The sequence below is a fragment of the Athene noctua genome, chromosome 1 (genome assembly GCF_965140245.1).
Source record: "Athene noctua chromosome 1, bAthNoc1.hap1.1, whole genome shotgun sequence".
NCBI classification, from domain to species: domain Eukaryota; kingdom Metazoa; phylum Chordata; class Aves; order Strigiformes; family Strigidae; genus Athene; species Athene noctua.
The window spans coordinates 198,110,854-198,135,368 of NC_134037.1; the positions used below are offsets into that span (position 1 = coordinate 198,110,854).

At 38.8% G+C, this 24,515-nt stretch overlaps 1 protein-coding gene across 3 annotated transcripts in view; it reads left to right on the forward strand.

The window, feature by feature from the left end:
• Positions 1 to 24,515, forward strand: part of RASA3 (RAS p21 protein activator 3) — a 136,520-nt gene that overhangs the window by 103,997 nt on the left and 8,008 nt on the right. For 2 of the 3 annotated variants that reach the window (XM_074909778.1, XM_074909796.1), the window contains exons 7-21: positions 1,175 to 1,247; positions 5,520 to 5,599; positions 9,577 to 9,681; positions 10,172 to 10,328; positions 11,189 to 11,337; positions 13,331 to 13,445; positions 14,335 to 14,409; positions 14,932 to 15,055; positions 16,215 to 16,321; positions 16,970 to 17,047; positions 17,967 to 18,044; positions 18,605 to 18,678; positions 19,674 to 19,721; positions 22,447 to 22,553; positions 23,511 to 23,593. In XM_074909778.1, the coding sequence (XP_074765879.1) occupies positions 1,175 to 1,247; positions 5,520 to 5,599; positions 9,577 to 9,681; positions 10,172 to 10,328; positions 11,189 to 11,337; positions 13,331 to 13,445; positions 14,335 to 14,409; positions 14,932 to 15,055; positions 16,215 to 16,321; positions 16,970 to 17,047; positions 17,967 to 18,044; positions 18,605 to 18,678; positions 19,674 to 19,721; positions 22,447 to 22,553; positions 23,511 to 23,593 (1,453 nt within the window). The remainder of the gene's footprint in view (positions 1 to 1,174; positions 1,248 to 5,519; positions 5,600 to 9,576; positions 9,682 to 10,171; positions 10,329 to 11,188; positions 11,338 to 13,330; positions 13,446 to 14,334; positions 14,410 to 14,931; positions 15,056 to 16,214; positions 16,322 to 16,969; positions 17,048 to 17,966; positions 18,045 to 18,604; positions 18,679 to 19,673; positions 19,722 to 22,446; positions 22,554 to 23,510; positions 23,594 to 24,515) is intronic. The other variant, XM_074909787.1, reaches the window with a different exon arrangement.

Below are 24,515 nucleotides of genomic sequence, written 5' to 3' on the forward strand. Positions count from 1 at the left end.
TGGGAAAACATTGTATGCTGGTGGACTGGCCCATTCAAGTCACACAGGAAGCCTGTAGCAGCACTGGGAATTAGACCCAGCTTTACTTGACCTCTGTAAAAGAATACATAGAGTTGTTCGGTTAATATAAGCAGTTGCAAGCTATGTAAGCAGCTTTGCTGCATGAGAAATGAGGGATAGATTCTGGGATGAAATGATTAGTAGGTCAGTTTTCCACGTGGCTGATGTGCCTCTCCATCTGTGTTTTATCTATGCCTGCAGAGCTGTAGGGGAAGATTGGTGACACAGGACAACAGAGAGCTTTTCACTTGTAGGTAACGAGAACAAATCAAGCATAGGTTCATAACATTTGGCAATCATCAAACAGCTGTTGGCTGGCCTGTGAGAAATGTGTTGGCTGGCTCTAGCCCAGTACCAAGCAGTTAGATGTCTGCATTCTAAAATACAGGCGCAGGCGAATGGCACTGCCTATTGGGGATGAATGGGCAGTGCTGAACTTGGTCAGGCCTGTTGCCTAGTGAGTGGTTTGAAGGAGGTCTTCCATGTCCTGTTCCTACAGAGCGGCAGAAACTTCTGCTCAGTGCTGCTCATAATAATTCAACAACATAATATTAACTAAGTGCTGTTGGGGCTGCAGGGTAGTCAAATAGCAATAAAAATATTCTTACTGAGGAAATCATTCTGGTTTTCTTGATTATTTAACACCACTGAAAAGCATTCATTGATTCCTCAGCCCAAGATTATAAAATAAAAACCACAGAAATAGCTAAGTCAGTCTTCCTGTCTCCTGTGCTTTTAGGATATGAGGAATTTTTGAGTCATGTCAAGACTGAGACCATCCCAGAAATGTTGCTGCTCAGAGCCCCATTCTTGCCAGTTGCTTTGTACAGATAAAAGGTTCTACTGGATCAAGCGAGTGACAGAATCATGGTTCGAGGACTTGTGTTTGAGAGGATAACTGTGATTACTGCCACTTTAGAGAAATAGGCATGTAGTGAATCCCTCTCTTAAATGTGTGCAAGTGTGTATGCCTTGCTGTGCTGGAGCCACATGGCATTCCAGTTTTATCAGATAAGTCAAGTGGGACTGTCTGTTCCTCAGTGGCTCTGTTCTAGGATCACACTTCTGTTAATGTTGTTTCTTACCCTTTTTTTTTTCCCTTTCCTTAATTCAGATCAGAAGCCAAAAAGACTAAAGTTAAAAAGAAGACCAACAATCCACATTTTGATGAAGTGTTTTATTTTGAGGTTGGTATTTCAAAGGAACGGGTGATAAGCTGAAATACTATACTGTAGATAGTTGGCACAGCATCCTGGTCCATGTTGTGCCAGCTGTCTTCTTTGAAGACTGTTTCAAAGCATGGTGCAGGGGAAAGAAGTACCCGGGATGAGACCAGCCATCTGCTGAGGGAGCAGTATATTGCTTCAGCGCAGGTGCTCTGTAGGAAAAGCTTCAAGGTGGGCACTTCTGAGCAGCAGGCTTCACACTCCATCGTGACTCACACCAGAAGAGTTTTGGAAAGGGACAGTTACAAGTGGGATTTAAACCAACAACAAAAAAAAAAAGGGGGGGGGGGGGGGTTTAGCCTGTGTTTTTATAGCTGCTCCCTCCACCCTGTCCTTCCTAGTCAATGGGAAGGTTATTGCCTAGGAATACTGAAAACTCAAGAGGAAAAATACACTTAAACTGGATGTTCTGGATGTCTACCAGTCTGCTGCAATACCAGTGCCTTTCCTCCAAGTGGGTGAAACCTCTACAGCTTTATTTAATACTGAGCATTTTCAACAAGTCCAGTTAAGACAAAGTATAACTTTTATGAAAGTGCTCATTTTGGTTCTTTCTGGCACGAGTAGCTGTAATTGTGGTGTGCCCATACATACATCTGCATGTGTTTATGATTTGGATACCTTCTGAAACTTTTCATTATGTCTTCTAAAGTATGTGTATCTTTCTCTTTTCTTTTGCTCTTGGACATCTTAGTCCCGGTCTACACTTAACTGTTCTATTTCAGTAGACACCTCAAGAACATATCTGGCATAACAAAGTTGATGAAAAATCAGAGTAATGTAATGCAGTTGGCATATCATTGAAAAGCCCTTTCTTGCCCATATGGCTTGCATCATTCAGGTCACATTTGCATTAGAAATTGTTGCTGGCATATGGGTGACACCTAGGGATGTGGTTTCTTGAATCAGTTCAGCAGCATAGACAGCCACATCAGGAAGGAGAGCTGGGGAGAGAGGAGGCCTACAAGTGCTGTTGAACTGTGCAGATCTGAAGTACGTGTACCATTCTTGGCAGTGCCAGTGTGAGGGTCTTATTGCTGTCTTCCCGCTCCTTCTATAAACCCGTAGCTGACAGTTGTACTGACTAATCTGAAGTCTGTCATAGCAGCAGAAATGTGCTCTCGTTGATGTAATGGATTTGGATTTGAGGAAAAGATACATCCAGTTCTTTATTGGCAGGAGCACTTTCTCACTGTCCAAAGGGTAGAAGCCCTGAGGGTTTGCCAGGATATAGCTATCTAAGGTAATTTTTCCTCTGCTAACCCAGCACGTCTGTTCCTAGGATATAACTTTCCTGCAAACTTAGCAGTGAGCCTTTGTGCTTGCTTGCCTGACTCCATGAGATTCTGTGGAGGTGCTGCATGGGCATGGTTGGTGAGGGAGAGATCCCATGATACTCAGTGCTGAAATTTCACTGAAATGTCTCTGTGTTTACTCAGGACTGCCCGGGATTTCAGTCTGTCACTCGGCCTCGAACTGTGGCCTTTGTCAGTGACACAAGGGTGATGCTATATGTAAAACTAAAATGGGCTTCCTTCTTCTTAACATAGGCCATTCCAGAGGAGTCTGTCAGCAAGAGTTTTTTAATGAGAATGTAATCCAGGAATTCAGACTGTAAACCACAAAACTTCACCTGTCTGATTCCTCAGCCTTCTATGCGCTGCACAAACAGCAAACGTTTGGTATTTAAACACTGATCCAGGCAGGTGGTGCCATATTAGGAAAGAAAGGAAAGAAACAGAAAACATCTTCCAGTTGGAATTGTGGAGGAGGCTGCAGGCTTGCTTAGCTTGCCTTTCTGCTGAGAGCTGGCTTGCGTGCAAGTATCGACAGAAGCAAAAAGCCCATGCCCCAGTTGTTCTGCAACTCAGAGCAAAATGGTTTTTGTGTGGGTAAGAGCAGAGCTTGGGAAATGTCTGAATCAGCCAGAACTCTGAAACATAAACATACCCTTAGTGCAGACAGAGCCATCATAGATTTATGTCATTTTGTGAGTAGTTAGTACATATCAAGCTAAATGTCTCCAAGGAACAAGCTTCAGTAGAACTGCTATGAGTGGGAAATACACTCACTAATGAGGCATGGGCAGACCTGTGGCTGGTGCATGCTAACAGAGTGCTCTGATTCCTGTGGAGCTGCATGGATTCACGCTGTTGGCAGCAGTTTCACTTACTGCTTCCAAACAGCTTCATCAGCTTTCCTGCAGTCTGCTAGCACAGTGATTGGCCCTGCCTCCAAGGAAGAAACTGTTCTGTAAAAGGCAGTGGAAAGGTCCTTCCCTTTCTACAACTAAAAAGTCTCACAGATTGAATTTTCTAAATGGAAAATAGCTTATCATTGGTTTGGGAAATTGAAGGGCTTATTAAGGGGTGCTATGAGCGAAACTTGCACCTGATGGTTAGGAGCCATTTTCACCACTGCTCCAGCTGCAGTGCAGTGGGGGGGCCTCAGAGTTCTATATGCAGCTACAGGAAAATGGCCCTTTTACAAACCGAGGAAGGTGGTGTTGGGGACCTGTTTGCAAACCTACATGTGCTGAAAAAAGATGAGCAACTGATAAACGGCTTGCCAGCTTTGCCTGAAGAAAGGGCTAGTTCAGCACTGTGGACTGGGGGTTCCCTCATCTCCAGTTCAGTTCTTCGAATAGATGGACTTGATACTTGATTTTAGGAATGCCATTCTTGAGCTGTATTAATCTGCGCACTAAGCAGTCATACAGGTGAACAACAGAGAGACCTCGTACTTGCAGACTCCAGCAAAACTTCTCAGAAAAGTGTCTACTCGAGAGGGACATTCCATAAGTCACTCCTATGCTATAACTTTTTTTAACAACTCATGTGTTACAGATAAAAGACTTAAAAGTTTGCTTCTTTATTAAAAATTACACCATTAGCTTCAAAATGGTAGTGGAAAATACCATTAGCAGCTATGTAGGATAATTTCTTGAAGCCACAGTGAAGACAGTTGCAAGGGTAGGGTGAGAAAATTTGTGCTGAGCTGCTGAACTCATAGACTGCATTTAAATCTTCTGTGCTCTTTGGCTTACAGGTGCATTTCATTCAATTAGTCTAGAGGGTTTGCTCTCCAGTGCTCTAGTACCTTTTAGTTTTTATGTATCACCTTGAAAATGGTGCCTGCCTCACAGTTACACACACAAAAAAGGCTCTGTTAAGTGTCCTGTCCTAAAGATTCTTTTCTGATTCCTCTCCACTTGCGCAGCTATATCTTTGCCTACCTTGTTTGTACAATCTGCATCTGATGTACGATATAAAACCCAAGAAGTTGAGTTTACAATAAAAGCCAGTTTTTGTTAGTGGGAAGTATTAAGCCACAAGTGTATTCAAACCTACAACAAAGTTCAGCTTCTGTGTGCAACCAAGAGCTGAACCCACACATCATACACACTTGCATTTGATCGGTTTCTGCTGTGGTTTCAGATGGGTGGGGTAGCCTTTTTTTCAAGTTTCTGACACTGTACCAAAGTACACCCATCAAAGTCTTTTTATGATCATGCTAGAAAACAAATTTTAAGAAATGTTTGTACAAAACTGGGGTTTTTTTGCTAATGCTCTACACTTAACAGCTATCTTGCTGTTACTTTCTGCCTGTGCTTTGCTGTTTATCAGTCTTGCAAATATGGTTGGTGAACTGTGCACCTGGTTCTATATTCTTGTATGCATAACACAGTCTAGCATCTTTTGGACAATTGATCTGTATGACCACGGTAAATTGAATTTCAGGATATCAGGACAGACAGAACTTCCCAGTTTTAATTGGATCCACTGTAAAATGTTTTTAAGGGTGGTTTTGGGGTTTTTTTCCCCCTCTGAAGAGTGCCTTAGGCATGTGTTGAGCAGCTGTATTTAAAACCCAATTATTGATTGCCCTTTTTTTTCCCAAGTTAGATTATAAAAGCGGTACTCCTTTCCATGATTTTTTTTTCTTTTGTCAATGTAAACTCCTAAGTAATGTAGTACTATTAAAGATGTGCTTTCTCTGTAAGGAAAATATGGAGTATCTAGTTACTCTTGGATATGATTGTGTAATTACCACTTTTGGATAGTCAAGAATATGTTTAGTCAACATATTTATTCACATGCATGAATGTTTTCAGAATCAGGACTGAAGTCACTGCTGATAGTAAAAAACTGTGATCTTCCAGAGCTTTGTACAGGTGACAATGGAATGCTTTTGTATCAGATAAAGTTTTAAAAGTTTCCTCCTTTTTATTAGGTTACAAGACCCAGTAGCTACAACAAGAAATCCCATTTTGATATTGAAGATGTTGATGAAGTTGACAAAATGGAGATTAGGTAATGTAAAGCACTTTATACTAATAAAGTTGTCTTCCAGATTTGTTTAACTTTGTAGTAGACTTGGTTTTCAAAGTGGCAAGCATGCTTTTACTGTTGACAGATCAAGATGAGTCTTCGTCAGTGTATGTGTATGTTCATTTACCTTCACCATCCTGTAGATCATATCAGAATATGTGTGATGGTTCTGCAGCAGGAGAGATCCTTGTTATTTTCTTTGGTATCCTATATACGCTGTGTGTATACTAATGTGCAGTTGTCAATAAGTGCAGCCTTTTATGTCTGGGCTCCTCTTTTCTCCCTCCATCAGTTTCCCAAGAGAACTCAGAAGCTCTTTGATGCTCTCAAAGAGTGTGTTTTCCTATATCACTTAATTTTAGCAACCCAATAAGGTCCTTCTGCCCTGAGGGGAAACTCCTGATCTCAGAGTTTCTGTGCAGCAGAGGCAGTTTCTCTTCTCTTTTGCCTGCCAGACTTTAACCCCTTCTTGCAAGGCTGGATATGATGCATGTGAAATCCATTGCACAGGAAAGAAGCAACTCTGATATCAAAAACAAAACCCCACCCCACCCTCTTCCACCCACTTGGTACTATTTTAAAACCTGCTGGTTTAAAAGGCCTTGTCAACAGTGTCTGTGGGGTCAGGTAAATAGAAAGAGTGGAGAGGAAACAATATGAGGTGCAAAACCTCTTGGTATCATATGCATCATACCATCACATACATCGAAACTGGGAGACTTAGACCATCTGGTGATCTGGAAGCTGCTCTGTTTGCATCAGGTGGTGAGAAATTCTCCTCTCCTTTATACTAAGATTTGGAGGAAGAAAGGTTGAGGGAGAATGGTGGCACCCCCTTCCTCCCCAGGTTTTCCCACTAGAGAGGCGGTGAGGGCTTATCTCCTAAAACATTCCCTCGTCCCTTCAGAAGCACAATTGTAAGGAAGGGAGGGGAGACCAGGAAGGGGGAACAATACTTACTCCCAGCAAGCAAGATGCATTTATATTAATCAGTGAATGAATGACGGCTGTTCTAATTTGATGGTCAGCTGCTGGTTCATGTAGCCTGTTAGTGTAGTATCACAGCACTACAAGACCGTTAATGGATTTGTGTTTGCCATGGCTCTGTGAGACAGGAAAGGGAAACTGTTCACATGTGAGAGAGACAAGATCTGTACTCTGTTCCTCTGAAAATATCTGCATCAGGCAGTGCAAAGGTGGCTGGTTTAAGGGCAACATACAGCTAATTCATAGGAGAAAAAGCAAAGGCCTGGGTTTGGTGCCATGCTGCTTTGGTGACATCCATGTTGCAGCACAGCAGATGACCTAGTCCTTGCACCAGACTATTTTTCTGCAAAGCTTTGCATGGTTCAGGCAGGTATGAAGTAACATGTCCCATATTCCATGGGAATGTGATGGAATGGGTAACTGAACGGTGTCTTGGGTGTCCCAGTCTAGTCTTTGTAATCATGATGGCCAGTCACACACTGATTTTAAATGAAAGCTAGGATTTTCTGATAGCTCTGTGACTCTGGAAGGCAACCCTAGACATTGGTGGACAGTGATTACACATTGCTTAATATTTCAGTTGGTTTTTATTTTGTACTATTGGACTAAACAGAATTATACAGTTGTTTTACTAAATATATTTTCTAGACAAATGACTGTCTGCAATGATAATCTATGTGGAGCTGAGCTTCAGAAAAGTCTTTCATTCCTTAAAAACCAACATATCACAGTGTGGTAAAGATGAATAGTTTATGAGGAGGCTTACAAAATATTTGGGAAAAGATTAAGCACTTAAATAGACAAAAGCAGATAAAGTGTTAGTCTTGGTTGGGCAAGCCCTTTGCTCAGAGGTTTTGTCCCCTATAGGACAGAATGTTTTTGTTTCCATCTCAGGTTCCCCTTCCACCCCCGCTCACTTCCTCCAGTCTGTTTAGTCAGAGTTAGATTGCCCCCATGCCCTCTGGATGGATCATACAATTTATGGGTTTGGGGGTTTATTTTCTTTTTCTCTTCTGAGAAAAATACCGTTCCACAGGGTAAAGAGGAGACTTAGACTCTCATGATTTCTCTCTAAAGCTATGAAAGTTTCTCTTTTTGAGTGGGTGTAGGAAGTTGCAGGAAGGCCATATCAACACTTAGGGACCAGATGTTCTGGTGAATTCATTGTTTCTCCTGTTTCTTTCTTTCTGTGACTACAGTCTGACCAGTTTCAGAATAACACTTGCCATAATTTTGTCTCTTAAAAACCTTGGGAAACATTAGTCTTTTTAGACTCTGACATCTGTGTATTATGATTTTTGAAATGCTGCTTGTGCTTTGTACTCCAAGTGCACGAAACAATTTCAGAATTTGCATGCCTGCTTTGCTTACTGTGTAGTGTGAGATCTGCATTGAGCTGTTAATTCCTCTTCTACAGATTTCTTTGCTCTGATTTTTTTTTATAACTTAAGTTGCTGTGGGGGAATACCCTTTGGCTGTGTATGTTTGAAGGTGTTATTCCTAGTGGGTATCTTGTAAGAATTTGGATAAACTAGAAACTGGTAACCTGTAAATACTTGGTAAAGTGTAAGTCTGACTATGTGTAAATAAACTCAAAAGATTCCTTTCTTCCTGAAGTTGCTTTTAACTATCTGAATTAGCAAGATAGTAACCAACCAGATATGGAGAAAGGGGAGAGAAGGTTGAATTTTCAAAGAGGTTTTTTCCTCTTGGGGAATTCTTGCCCGGCAGAAATACTGTCGAAATATCAAATTTGAAGAACTTTACCCAGCAGTCATGCAGTGTGAGCTGATGGTATGTCTAGTCTATGTGAAACTTGATGCACAAGACACTGTCGAGAGATATGAGGCTCAGAGGATTTAAAAGTGACTTCTGCTGCACTTGCATGAGGTAGGATAAACCTTTGGCAGGACTATCAGCATCCATTCCTTGCAAGCCTATTGTGACTTACTTGAGACTAGGAAGGTTGTGTAAATAGGTCCATAAACTGGATCACTTTGCACCTTATCCAAATTAAAGTTGCTTTTCTAAAAATTTTCATTATTTGAAAACCTGTATTTTTCCCCATGTATCTTTTCTCACCCAAAGTTTAAGGCACATTCAGACTGACACTTAGCTGCAAAATTCTCATCTGAACTTGTTTTAAAATAAAAATGCCTCTCAGAGGAAACCTTAAAATATGTACAGAAACAGCTACACTGGAGTTTGAAACCCTTGCTTCAAGATGGGTATTGTAGCATTTATTTACAAATGCCAGATTAGACACTAGTACTTCTACTTTGAATCTCAGTGCAGTTGTTTTACATCCTAATGTTAAAGAGCACATTGAAATGCAAGAAAGTATCATCTAGAGATATACACCAGGACTTCCCAAATGTGAGGAACTGACTGCCGAAGACTGTGTAGGCTTCAGTCAATACACAGAATATGTGGAGTAGTAGAACTCTCCAAAGGTTTTGAGTATCTGTACAGAACTAGTTTAGGTGCAACAAATTTGTAAGCTTGACAAAGTGAATCTTCCCAGGAGCTAGAGCACTGGGAAGGAGTGTGTAGACATTAGGCCTAACTTAGTAAAGCTGTCACTTAGCTGCTAGTAATCCTGAATTAGACTGGGGCTGATGCTATAGAGTCCTTAAATATCTCTGTACTTTTTTTCCCTGGTGTCCCTTTTACCTGTTTCCATTATCTGGGATAGCCAAACAGCCCCCTGAATCTTTGTCAATATGGATAGTGGAAACAGTACAGATGAAGGAAAGGTAGACTAGATGATACTTTTTCACGAATGTTTCATGGAGGTGAATTGCAGGGCTCCAGAAATCTAAGGTAAGGTTGTCTCTACTGTTTGGAAACCCTTGTACACTTCTGAGACTTTCTAACTCATAGGCTCGAGGGGGAAAAAAATACAACATTGAAAACAAGATTGGGATTATTTGTTTTTAATTTTTTTATTCGTTAATTTGTTTTTATTACAGGGTTGATCTTTGGAATGCCAGTAACTTGAAGTTTGGAGACGAGTTTCTAGGAGAACTGAGACTCCCTTTGAAATTTCTCCGACAGTCTAGTTCTTATGAAGCATGGTATTTGACATTTTTCTTTTGGAGAATAAGTAGAAACATATGTCTGCTGTGAAGACTTAAGAGTAATTGCTGCTATGTGATAAAGTTTGAACAGATTTAATTTGTATCTTTTTTTGTAAGCAAGCCAAAGTAATCTTAGCAAATGTAAGAACACGAAGTTTTGATAATGTGATTAGAGATTTCAGTCTGCCTCTGTATTGCATGTGGGAGTTCTGATACTTCGGCTTTATGATATTATTTACTGCAGTTCATCAGTAGTGCCATAGTTTTAGTGTGGGGGGTTTAATCTTTATGATCAGAACTTTCCATGTTGCAGTTGGTGCAAAATAGATTCACAAACTTAATTAAAAAGTCTGATTCAGAACTCTCAAGAATTTCATACATATATATAAATATTCTGTGTATCTGTACATATTATATATGTTCATGTATAACCTGAGATAATCTTGTGTTTTAGCACAAACTTTCTGTTTTACTGTTTGCATATCAGGTATTTCCTGCAGCCCAGAGATAATGGTAACAAGTCATTGAAACCTGATGACCTCGGTTCCTTAAGGTTAAATGTCGTTTACACTGAGGACCATGTTTTTTCCTCAGACTATTACAGTCCACTTAGAGACCTCCTGCTAAAATCTGCAGATGTCGAGGTAACTTGCTTGCACTGCTCCTTGTTTACCTGCAGATCATCCTGACAGGGGTCTCTGTTTGTCACTATCTTGCTGGAACCATAGTTGTGTAATTACCAGAGACTTCAGCTTCTTCCTTTTCATACCTGAGGGCCTTGTTAAGCTCTGTATATCCCTGGTGCTTGTTTTCACTCCTTGCAAAGAAGATCTTTATCTGCATGCAGTATGGTGGGTGAAGGCACACCCAAGAACATCAGTGGTTTTATCAGCAGCATATTTTCCGTGGCTTTCTAACTTTACATGTAAAAATGCAAAGTAAACTTCAGTTTGATCAATTGGTTTTCTTTTTTTCAGAGAGGAACAGGTTTACTTGCATAATGAAAAAAACCCAAACCCAGGTTTACTTGCATAATGAAAAAAACCCAAACCCAAACCAAGAACTAGTCCTGAAATGTCAGAGGGTTGAACCATGTGTGCCATTATGTATAATTCTGGCAGTTGTAACAGTGCTTTTATTTTTCTAGGACAAGAACAGGCTTATGTACTATCTGTGGCTTGAAATTGTGAAGGATTAGAGTTCTTTTTCTTCACTTGCTTCCCAGGCAGCAGGGACGTTCAGCGAAAAGAAGGCTATTAAAAATGGGGGAGGGGAAGAGACTGTACCATGATAGTTTTTTAATTGCTGCCCTCTTGCGATCAGAATTTATAGCCAACAAAAACTGGAATGTAACACCCGCCGATGTTATGTACAGGCACGTTTGGTTAACTGGCCATTGCAACTGTTGTGTGGGGTTCTGCATTAAGGAGCTAATGGGAAAAGAAAGAAAGGATGCTTGTTTTGGAAAGATCTCTCAAAGTTTTTATTTCTTTCCACTGTTCAGCCTGTTTCAGCATCAGCTGCACACATCTTGGGTGAAGTTTGCAGAGAAAAACAGGAAGCCGCCATACCTCTTGTCAGGCTTTTCTTACACTATGGCAGAATTGTGCCTTTCATAAGTGCCATTGCAAATGCTGAAGTGAAAAGAACTCAGTAAGTACCTAAAACCAAATTGCTATCAAACATACCTACTCTGATTTGCTAATGTTAGGATCATCTACTCAGTTTCTAGAATTACAAGTAATTTCAAAAGAAAATGTTGGAGTTGTTCCTGTTGTTCTCAGCTGAGTGGCAGTGTTCTTTATAAATTTATTCACTGCTCTGAAGATCTGATGAGTTTAATTTTAGGAGGAATTTCCATCATGTTTTGCAAAATCTACTTGCAAGACTATTGTAAGGTCTGAGAGCAGGGATTTGCGTTCTTCTCAGTCTTAATTTATTTGATGATAACTGTGAAAACCCACATTACCTTCAGCTGTTCATATGAAATAGTTTCAGCTTTATAGTGTGCTAATAAATCATCTTCTAGTACTGAGTAAAAGCATTTGTTGAATTTGTTCAAAACAAAAAGCAAATTTCTTCCTAATCATGAATATTTAAGGCAAGCTGTGTGTCTGATCTTTCCAATTAGAAGGCTGAGGATCAAAGATGGCATTGGATCTGGCAGCGGATAGCAGAAAACAAAATGTTTTTTCTGGTCACTTCTTATAAGTCCCTTGTTTGACTTACTGGTGGGCTGACAGTTTAGTAGTGTAAAGTCCAGTATTCACACCAGGCAGGTCCTGAAGACCGTTTGTTGCCACAAGCCTCATGCCTATGTAGTGATGCTCTTGACTGACAGTAGAAGAGACAATTGGGAGTCAAGGGGAATGACAGATACTGACTCTAAAGTAACAGCTTCCTCAGTACAAAATAAAGTCTTTGTGTGGGTTGGCTTGTTTCAGCTTGTCTGAGGGATAGAGTGTTTTCCTTCCTGTAGGTAGGTGTATTTTTTCTGTGCTGCAGATTGGCTGCAACAGCTTGGCTGTTGCAGTATGAGGAAATTTGCTGCTCCCTAGTCAGTCATGTTCCTGTGATAAAACAGCAAAGATGGTTTGTTTTCAGGGCTTTCTGACATTTGTAACAGACAGTGAGCTTACCTTTTTATGAAACAAAATGATGAATCCACCAAATTCATCCTGTTATTCACTGCTTGCAAATGGGTACAACTGTAGTAAGCTATAAACAACAGAAAAGACATCAGCGTGTGTACAAGAAGAAGCAAATAACTTCATATGCAAGATTTATCTGCTGTCAGTAGACGCAGATTTTGATCATATGGGTTGTAGACGAGATCATTGATTATGTACCTATCTGCTTAATATAAATTTCTATACAAGGAATTGCAGGTACAAAATTATTATGAAATTACTTGCATTCTCAAAATACAAGTAATATTTTTTAAAAAGTACACATGATAGTGCAGCTAGCTAAAGCTTACTAAATCACAGTGGCTGTATATCTAGAACAAGAAGAATTCTGTGCAAGTGGCTCTTAAGAAAAATGTGAGAGTCTGCATGGCATCAGCTACCCACACAGTTCTCAGGGCAGAATTGAGATCTTCACTGTGTTTAGTAATGTTATCACAGGACAGTGCTGTAAGTGACTTAGAAAAGATGGTTAATTCATTGGAGCTGGAGTTTTCATCTCTCTCCCAGCTTACAAGTACTTATTTTGTAGGAGAAGGTAATAGGTCATGTGTAATGTCCAGTGTTGTTGTGAGACTGAAATCACTGCCTTCTTCCCTTACTCAAATTAACACTGTTCACTAGCACGTGAAAACAGGCGCATTTTCCCTGTTTTTATTGTAAACCCCTTTCATTTGAGCCCGCGTGTTACTGTGTGTTTGGATGGTGCACCGAGCACACTGTGCTAATACAAAGAAAATCTGTAGTCCCTCTGGACTTAGTGTGACTACCGCTTTTCTGTCATAACCTGGAAGTGCACTAAATGCTATGTGGCTGCGTTTAATGGCAGGCTGGTGTCAAAGGGAGTTTTTGCTTGTGCATTCAAACCCAAATTTCCATCACCTTTCACCGCTTCTTTTATTTTCATATTAGCAGTTTGTTACAAAGAGACTAAATTACAGAAAATTGTTCACTTCCAGAGATCCAAACACCATTTTCAGAGGAAACTCATTAACTTCCAAGTGCATTGACGAGACAATGAAACTGGCAGGGATGCATTATCTGCAAGTTACACTAAAGCCAATTATAGATGAGGTAAGAGCAGTTTAGACTGTTTATTTGATAAAATGTCACTGTAAAAGGCCTACAGGGAGCAGATACTGTTTATTCCTTCCCGTTTTAAGATGACTGTAGGAATAATGCTCAAGAGCCTTCTATGTTAAAGAGGTTTCTACGGTAAAATCCTGTGTGTTAGTTTAGCAACAGCTGAGTCATCCAATTCAGGAACAGTTGGATTGTATTAAAGGAAGAGGAAAGTTTCCATTTATTTAACTAAATTACTCTGTTATATAAAATCTAACATTTATGGTTTCTGAGAAATTAACAAAGTAATAACTTAGATGAATAAAGAATATATACAGCAGAAAGCTGCTGGGAAGCTGTAAGTAATATATTTCATCCAGGGAGTATAAAGGAGTAAAATTATTCTTAGATAACTGTGTATGTGATGCATTTATTATAACAATGGTTTATTGTCTATCCAGTCCAGAATGGTGGGTATGGGTATTTTGGTGCAGTAATTGGGCCACACTTTCAGACCACAGACTTCCTTCAAATGATTCGACAATTTCTTCAGCTGCTATTTCAATGTTTCATCAGAAAATGTCAAGTTTTTGAAGAATATAGATATACTTTCAAAGCTGACTTTCGACAAAATAGGACTTTTCTTGAACAACCTTGCTTGAGAGAGTCTAAAGATCATTTCAGTTGAAGGAAAGGATAGAACAAATTAATATTACTTTTTGGAAAAAAATGAAGATCACATTTAATTTATCTTTGATGTTTTCTCAAAAGAAAAAAAAACAATTTATACAATTAGCTTTTGCCTTTTTCCTCAAAAAACTAACAGATTATGCTTTTTATGAAACTTTTTCTACTTGAAGGTAAGCTAATATAGTAATTGTTCACTATATTTTTTTCCTAGATCTGCCAGGTCCATAAACCTTGTGAGATTGATCCTGTGAAATTAAAAGATGGTGAAAACCTGGAAAATAACAGGGTATGCATTAGATTTTGAAGATACAATCTCTGTTTACGTTATTGGGTTTAACTGAGGTCCTCAGACACTTGATGTTGCAAATAATTTTACATTCCTTAGAATACACTAGAAGCTTTCTTAACACCACAAACGGTTATAATTATTTTACAGTGGCTTTACATTATGCTATAAATACAATATCTGTAAAATGTTAATCACTTGTCCCCCTGCCCTTGAGGACAAGGATAGTTTTTAGCCCCTGGCTCTACTGATGATGTATAAAATGGTGCTATGAAAAGGAATGATGTGCCATACAGCCATATCACTTGATGTTTGGTTTTGATAGGAATAATATTTTTACTCTTGTACTTGAATATGTGCATTTACCAAAGAGAGAATCATTGACTGTGAGATTGTTTTGCAAGTATATAATGTTGAAAGTGAGAATCTTTTAATGATGCCGTTATGAATAAAACCAGGAATAGTACTACTTTCCACAGCAGAAAATTATACCAATTTTGTCATTATAATTACATTTTTCAGGAAAATCTGAGGCAATATGTTGATCGCATTTTTACTGTAATTACAAAATCTGGTGTAAGCTGCCCTACAGTGATGTGCGATATTTTCTTTTCACTGAGAGAATCAGCTGCCAAACGTTTTCAAGGTGAGTTTATATTGTTTTATTTTTACAACACTGATAGCTTTTACATGTAGGTGTAGTCTAGCAGTCTGCATGATCCATGATGGATTTTGAACACCATCTTATACAAAATACCATTTGGAGTGTGCATTAATGCTGTTTTTTCCTTGATTATGCATTCCACAAAGAATGTGACTTTCAATGATTGTATGAGTTTCCCTTAAACACCTTTCAAAGGAAACAGCATTTAAAAAGAGCATTATGATGATACGTATTTATGGTTTCAATATTTGCAAATTATGCTCAGTTTTCAAATGTGCAGGTTTTTGTAATGGCTTATACCACAAACTCCATCCAGATGAATTATTTTCCACTCATACCTCAATCTGTAGTAAAAGCCTATCTATAAATTGTTGGAGGTATTGCAAGCTCATTGCCCTAGGATGCCCATGTGCTGCAAAAGTTTTCTGGCTGTCAGGAGAGAATTCCTTCCAGTCTCTCCTAGTTGTTTTGGCTCTATGAGAATGAGCGGGCAATATAAAACCAGAACCGAGCAAAACAACCAACCTATATATTTTCATGAAGGGAAACAGATTACAATAAGGAAATTTTAGAGAGAGTAATAAGTTCTGCTTTTAAACACTCACTTCACAGTAGAGACAAAGCAGAAAGCCATTGACTGTGCTGTTTGCTATTTATTTTATGTTTAAATAAATAAATAGTCTTTTCTGTAACTACCAACTGGAATAGATGTATTAGGAGTCTATACAGCACTTGTGCTCAGGGCTATAACTAGGTAACTGAGAGTTGGCCTCTGCGCTGAATTTTTCATGAACTATGTAAATTAATTGTCATACTTCAGTTGCATAGATGGAATAGCAGATGTTTGTATGAAATTCCCTGTGCGGTGGAAAAGGGAATGGTGTTCTCCTTGTAGTCTGTGTCATGAACTCACTTCTTTTTAAAAGGCTGTCATTGACATTTCCTTGGTTTATGCTACCCAATCTCTGGCTCCAAATTCTCCATCATCAGTTAATCCTGTAACTCACAAATATGTACATTTCCAGCACATGTTTGAGTTAGTTCTCTGAAGGCATTCTGATCATTTCAGAAGGTTTTTAAGGAAGAATTATCAAAATTCTGAGTAGAGGGGGGGTTTTTTGTTTTTTTTTTTTTTCAATAGGTGACCCAGATGTGAGGTATACAGCTGTCAGCAGCTTTATTTTCCTGAGATTCTTTGCTCCTGCTATTCTTTCTCCAAACCTTTTTCAGCTTACACCACACCACCCAGTAAGTACAGTATCAGTTTTTTCTAGCTATGCGTATGGTTCTGTCGCTATAGTCTGTCTATCAAGATTCTTTCTTCAGTTCTTATAATAGCCTTTAAGAGAAGTACCTTTGTTAGTTCAAAGATCTGCTATGTCGGTCTTGGATATGAAGCACATGTTGGATGACTCTGTATGTGAAGAACTTGGGAGGTATGGGAGGAACAGTGAAATTTAAGGACAAACAAGGTAGATGGTCTAAGATGCTGTGGAAAAGATGGTCACTGCTTCATTTTTGCTGCATCACATTAAAGCTGGATTGGTTGTCAGCAATGTTGGAAATGCTTTGGATGTTAGGCAACTTATGCCAAGACTTCTAGTGGTTGCTCTTATTAGGAGTGGGGAGTACCTGGACACTCTTCAAGACATAAATTTCTAGGTTTGCTTTGCAAGTGATTGCCTTTGGTTCTCTGAAGAGTAATAGGGTAGCTACGAAGCACGGTGGCTTGAGTCAAAATCCTTTTCAAAAAGCACCTTTTTTCCTATAGTGCTTTATTGGGTCTTTTCTAATTTTATGTTACTTTTCTGCAAGTAAAGTAAGAAAGATAGAATTTATGTTCCTCTACTCCATATTTTAAATAGTTAGTCCATATAATACTATTCTCTTTCCTAGGATCCTCAGACTTCTCGAACTTTGACTCTTATCTCTAAAACAATTCAAACGCTAGGCAGCCTATCAAAATCTAAATCTGTAAGTATGCCATTTTCATTTAAAGGCTTAATTTGAGAAAGTGATTTTCTTTTTTTAATCTTGTATCATTCGTTGTAATTAAGCCTTTAAAATGCTTGAGTTGCACTAGGCTTATGCAAAACTGGCTATGTTTGCTTTAATTATAAGCTTCTCATGCTCACAGGAGAACTAAATCTGTCTTAATCTGAACCAGATTTCAGTAAAGCAAAAGTGTGTGACCAGCCTAGAAGTCTGTTCCGGGGCTTTCCATTCCTTCCTTCTGGAAGAAAGATTGTGATCAGGAAAGCCCGTGAAGTTCTCTACTTGCGTCTGGTACATGATAGCAGCTCTACAGGGCTTTATATATTGTTTCAGCATTTTAAATCACTCAGTAAGGAGAAGGGCTATGCTTTTTTTTTCATAGCAGTTCAGTTTTCTGCCAGTCAGTGGTGAGATGAGATCTAGATGCCTATGCTCTGTTTGACTGGAATAAAATTTGTGTACCAAAGGCACCACACTGCTGTATCTGGTGATAATTTGCAGTTGCAGGTGGTCTAGTTAGGATTCTAGTTAGGCAACTGTAGATGAACCTGTACATCAACTACAAATCCTTTGAGACAACAGAATTCCTTCTGTCATACTTTTTGTCAGCTGATTTTAGAACCAAGATTAAAAGCCAAAACGGAAGTTTGAAGCTTTTGAAGAATGCATTATTAACTGTAATAACTGAGCATTTGAAATGCATTCTGCTACCTCTTTGAAACAAAAAGATGGTACTACTGATTGTGTACTATACAACATGAAAGTAGTGCTTTGCTTATTTTACGTCTGGCCAGAAAAAAACTTCGAATTTGCAATGGCTTGCCTCATGATCTACTGCTGTTAACAATAATATTTTCTGTATAAACTGTGTTATGATATGCATGGCTTTGTATTTTAGGCCAATTTCAAGGAATCCTACATGGCTACTTTTTATGATTATTTTAATGAGCAGAAATATGCAGATGCAGTAAAAAATGTAAGTAATGTATGTGAATGTTCTGAAAATCCTGCTGTGTTGTTGAAGCTGATGCTCAGAATCTTAGAATGTAGTACATGCTGTTTGTAAACCAGGAAGCATGTGCTGGAAAAAGCAAACTCTTGATAACTGTCATATTCAAGAAACTTTTATTAAATTATGTGCATGTCAATAATAGAATCTCTATGGATCTACTTCTGCTTAATAATTAGGTTAGATTAACAAACTGCTGCTTAGAGCTTGAGATACGTGCATGCTTCATAGGGTGCTGCAGATCTGTAATGAAAATTGCCTAGTCCAAAAGGAAGTGAAAGATACATATAACAAAGGAGAAGCACAAGAAGTGTTGGTCGTTGCAGTTTTTCTGCTTAAGAGCATTTGTCCTATTTTTAGTTTACAACCCAGGAAACCTCCCAAATTCCTCAAACCTCTGCCATTAGCTTCTGTTTAACAACATTTACAGTATTTTCTTGTAGCTCTGTGCTATACAAATGTTAAATTTTAAATTTTGAGTAGTGCAGTCCTGTCATTTTTACCTCTGCTTTTTGTTCACCTTTTAGTTTCTAGATTTAATTTCATCTTCGGGAAGGAGAGATCACAAGAGCATAGAGCAACCTATATTGCTTAAAGAAGGGTAAGCATGCACGTTGCCACAAAACCCTCTACTTGTGTGCCTGCTACCATTCTAAAGCAGCTATCTTTTTTCCCACCACCCCTATTCCATCTATGCATTCGGAGAAGAATGTAGGAAGAGTCTCATGTTGCTATATCTGCTCCCTGTGACTGCTATAGCTGATTTTAACATCCTCTCATTTGATTTAAATGTCTTAGTTTAAGTATTTTTTTAAATAAGTAGAGGGAAAAGAAGCCTATAGAACTTAATTAGCACAGTTAAAGCAAAATAAACTTAAATCAGCATTGTGTTAAAATCCAGTTGATTTTTTTTTCTGAACTCCACTGAACAAAAGCTGTAAAATTTCACTGTGAAGGCAGATATGGAATATCTTGGTGAGGGCAAAGCCTGCAAATGGAGTTTGCTTTTGCTGCCCTGTAAGATCCATATGCTAATCATTATCATGGCCATTTTGAAGAAAATTTGTGATGCACTTGGAACAGTTTCTAGTTTTAGTACCTTTCCTCTTTTTGCAAGCGTGTTCCATATGCCCTAATAGTTTTAGATACTAATTGTTGACACTTTTTGTGTTAAAAAAACCCTGAGTTGTTAAGATCATCTAAGTACGCTGTGAAAACAGCTTCTTTTGAGCTGGGAATAAGAAAGTAAAAAATGCAAATTCTTCCTGTCAGAGCTCAGTAAGCTGAACTGCTGCTTGAAATTAAGCCTTCATGGTAGCTCTAAGTCATGCTTAGAAATCAGGTTTTCAGTGACTACCCTTTCCAGTTAACCTCTGCAGTTCACTTCACTTCTCTGATGAGTGTCTGTCCCTAGAAGCAAGTTTGTCTATTTTAATTCTGTACATTTATCATTCTTTTGTTTTTGGAAATAAATGTATGGTTTGTAACATTTTCCCCCTAACTCTAAAACATTATTTTTTCTGCCTCTATCTTTCTTTTGCTTCTGTCTGATTTTTTTCTGTCTTTTCTTGCTTGGCCTGTGGCTGCTGTTGTAAGGACTCTTAAACTAACAGTAAAGAAAGTTGATGGTAATAGTTCATGCAGGTAAGGTGGTAGAGGCAGTTGGTGCTTAGCTGTAGCTACCAGCTGACAGTGTGCCCTTCCTTTGCAGAAATAGACTTGTCTGACTTAACTGTGGGGAGGAAGTACTTTCTGTAACAACCCTGAAATGCCTATGTAAACCCAGCAGAAAACATGTTGTTATCTATTTCTTGATGTTGACCAACTCTTTTTTTGTTTGTTTTTTCCCTTGTTTCTCCTTCCTTAAAACAAAAACCTACTGAAATAGAGAATAAAGGACTTTTATCTGTAGGCAGAGGCTCCAGGAAGGACTGAGATTTGCTTAATATTCAGTGTATATATCCGAATTAACTCACTGGAAGCGATTAAAAAGTGGCCATACACTTTCTAGGCACTTCTTAAGTAGCATTCATGTAAATCGTACTCAAGGTTAAGGAATGGCCTTCAGCTCTCTATTTTTCCTGACATTTTGCATTATTGCCATGTTATATCATGGAGAGTGGGTGGGAATTTTCACAGCCTTTGATTTGATTCTTCTCCAGATTGATTGGCTGGTTAGTGGGATTTCTGTTTGCCTTTGCAATGTTTTTGTTTGCTTTTGTTTTTTTAATCTGTTTGCTTCTGTTATCTAGATGGAAAGCTATAGTGTATGTATTTTGAATGAACATACAGTACCAAAGATTAGTCGCTGGCACTTGGGGTTTTTGGCATTGATCATGCCATCGCTGCTTAACAGCTGTCTGCCTAGTTCTTTGCAAAAGGAAGAGAATTAAAAGGAGAACTAGTCCTGCCACTCTTGTAGGTGAAAGGGGCATGCTGATACTTCCAAGAAAGGCTAAGGCAGATCCAAACTCAGGTCTACCATAAACATGAGAAGAAATGGTATCTCTAGCCACCCAGCACTGAAATGGGTTTCATCTTAGACTTTTTCCCCCCTTTGTGCTTCTGACTATTTGCTCTGACTACTCACACATTCTGTGAATGTTAGAAACAAAGAAATCATTTAAATTTACCTTTTAACTTCTATGGCTTTGAATGCTTGTCGCCTATCTGTGGAAAATAAAAGCACATTCTTCTCTTGGCTATGTCAGCTATGAAGAATTTAATTTAAAATGTTCTCTTAGCTCTGCAGTATGGAGTTGACATTTTTCAAAAAGGGAAGCTCTGTAAGAGTTTGAAGTTTTAAGTCACCTTTTAAGTGTTGGCATGAGAAGGAAAAGAAACTAAATTCAAGAGGATATTGTCCACCCAAGGATATCTGCTCTTCCTTTGAAATTTGTCTTAACCTTGAAATATGAAGACTACCACCAGTGGGCTTGGTGATGACCTGAATCATGCAGTTTTATTAAATATTTCTAAAGTAATCCAAGAATAAGGACAGAGACAGTAACTGTCTGACCAATTTAAGAATGAGAGGTGTGTAACTAGAACTGGTTTAAAAAAAATCTGTTGCTGTATCCAGTCCTTGTCAGCTTTTACCCAGACAATTTGGAATGGGCAGCAAAAACTAGCCCAGCTGGTTATAAACATTTGAAGTCTGAAGGGACTTGGGTTTCTGCTTGAGCTTTAAACAGACCTGCAGTTCAGTAAGATGCAATGTAGTTGTTTCTGACTGAAGATACCAGAAGCGAGAAACAGTATTAGCTGTCCTAAGCATTTTAGCTCTGCTGTTGAAAATCTTCAACCAAATCTTTCACTGTTCTCTCTGTGTCCTCTTTGTGCTGTATAGTGCCTTCCTACTTGATAAAAACTACTCTGTAAGTAGTTTTTACTCATTCCATTATACAATTCTGTATTTGACACAATAGTTAATGTAGTGTGTAGAGTAGCTGTTATCAACTCTCTACTGCATACGTACACGCGTTTTTTGTCCACCAAAAGTGATGCTGAGCAGTATGAAGTCATTAGGCTTTCCGAAGTCACCTTGAAGCTTTTGGATGATTTGGTGGTTAGGAAGGTGGTGAGCGCATCACAGTTTCTTGTAAGCTAATTCAAGTTTGAAATTAATTAAAACTGATAACTCACTAAATGAATGCCCCTCCTCTGCCAAAATAAAAAAGGGGGAATGGGGGAGTTCTAGCTTTCAGCTGTCAGATTTCTTTGTATGTTATTGAAAAGTGTTTCCAACTGCACCATCAATATGCAATTACAAGTGGAGCTGTGGAACATTCTGATTTTGTTTCTAGAGCTTGAGACTGACTAAAGCATGTAAGGGTACACTCCCAGAGGCCTTACACATGCCTTTTAATTATTAAACATACTCTAAACCTTTTGAGCTTTCTCATAGCTTTAAAAAAATATAATTAAAAAAGCTTGTACAGTTAACATGTTGAGCTTAGCAGAGCAGTATTAACCATGTTCTGCCCTTTTTCTGCTGTAGTAGAAAATCATTTAGCTGGATTTGTAACAGGAAAGGGCACAAACTGCAGTTCAGCTAACTAACTAGAGCCCCTGTGTAGCTGCCTGTCTTGTCTCTTATCTAGATCTGGAAAAAGGACAGGCCTAACTAACAGATGCACTAAACCTATCAAAATGTGACTTTCCTTGTCAAGATGAGACCTCAATAATTAAAAACCACTATGTGTCCCCTCCTAAAGCTTCACAAGTGCCATCACATATGTGTGTATATATGTATAAATCTATATAAATAAATACATATTTTATATGTATGCATATATATATAAAAATATATATATGCATGTATATATAAAACATGGTGTATTGTAACAACTCTTGTCCTGTTTACTAGGTTCATGATCAAGAGAGCACAAGGAAGAAAACGATTCGGTATGAAAAACTTCAAGAAGAGATGGTTTCGCCTGACAAACCATGAGTTTACCTATCAGAAAAGCAAAGGTAACAAAGGTTTGCCAGTGGTTTTTTTGGTACGTTAAAACAAAGATTAAACATAAGGATTGGGTAAGAACAGAAGACTGAGATCTAGATCTGTAACTGTAGAAGGCACAGTGCCAGCAGGTCAGGCAGCCTGTATGTACTTGCCTCTTTTTTTAGTGTGTCTGTACTGACTGTTCGAGAAGGTTCTTGGATAGCACAGTACCCTATAAATTAGCAGAATATTTGATAGTATTTGTCTAGTGTCAGTTACCAATGTCATCTCTAGGTCTCACAGTTACCTAGTAGATTGTCCAAGGAAACAAATCTCAGGATACGAATACATTACACCAGGATTTGGGTTTGTATTGAACATTCTCAGATGCATCTCAGCTTGTTCTCAGAAATTCAGCTGGCTGCAGAAGGCAGGGATTCACCTGCAAGCTTTGAACTTGCAGAAATGTGTTCACCTAATGTTGCCTTATATCAGGAATTTTGCTTTTTGCAAATTGTTCCTGTCTGTTCAGTAGTACCCAACAAATACTAGTGCCTTGCATCATATAAATACATAGGGAGTGAGAAAGATAAAGAAACATGTCCAGGTCATGCCAGTCATCATCTCACACTCAACTTTGAGATCTTACATCACCACCATCAACCTACTAGGTTCAGTTGAGCTGACAGGAATGATTTCTTTCATTGTCACCTTCTCAGGAAATACACTGCATCCTGCCACAGTAGTCAGTTTCTGAGAGGTTTGCTAGCATAGCAGAATGCAGCTGAAAACAGAAATTAACTTGTGGTGATACTAAGGACCTTGCTAGTAAATCCCTGGGGAGTGGAAGACTTTTTTTTTTTTTTTTTTCTTGTGCAATCAAAAGGATCTTCAAAGGAACTGAATCACCCCTTAAATTAAGGGCAGAGAGTGAAGTTGAGTTGTGAATAAGTTGCTCAGTATCTGTGTGTGTGTGTGTTCCACAGGTGATCACCCTCTCTGTAGCATTCCAATTGAAAACATTCTGGCAGTGGAAAGATTGGAGGAGGAATCCTTTAAAATGAAAAATGTAAGTAGGTCATCTTCATTAATGTACTTGTTAGGCTGGTCTAGATCCACCAGCCTAATCGCCTTTTTCCCTTTTGTAACCTGGATTGGGTTTCTACTGAAAGATGTACAACCACAGCTGCTTGTTCTGTATATAGTAGCAGGAGTTTCCAAAAGTACAGCCCATTCAGATTCTTAACAGCCCAGTCAGCAGTCTTTGGATTTCGTGATCTGCAGCACACTCAGTACTGACCACTGCTGATCAGCTGTCTGGGCTCCATAATGTCAGACACAGGTAAGATGATCAAGTCCCTGCCCTTTCTGTCAGACCTCTCTGTTGGGAAGAAACTGTCTGCTTATAATTGTGAAGGATCACATCTTTTTTTTTGACTATCAGGGTTTCTTTACTAGTTAATGAAAGTGCATATATATTTGGGTTAGGTCATGTGCCAAAACAACATCTGTGCTGTGCTAGCATGGTTTAGCATTTTGATTGCCACATCGGGGAATAAAATACAGCTGTATTTCTCATGCATGGAACACTACTGCCAACTTCTATATGCAAGACATACCATCCGTTGTGTAAGAACAGTTCTTAGACATGATCAGTTTAGGTGATGTTGGGAGCCTTTTTCATACCACTCTGCCTCTAAAGCTGAGTACAGTCCTTACAAAGTTTTATTTTAAAATAAACCAAAAAATAGCTCAGTGTTTTCCAGTTCTAAATGTGCATCTACTACAGACTTCTTTATACACATAAATAGTTGTGACTTTTAGATTTTCTGCCTTGAAGTCTTTCCTGCCATCTACACTGCTTGTGGATACCATGCAGGGCAGTGCTCAAACCTGAAGTGAAGTACAGTGCTTGACTACTCAGTATTTTCTCTTTCAGGTGTTATTTTGGTAGTATATCTCTCTGTTGGCATAAGGTTCAATTCACTTTT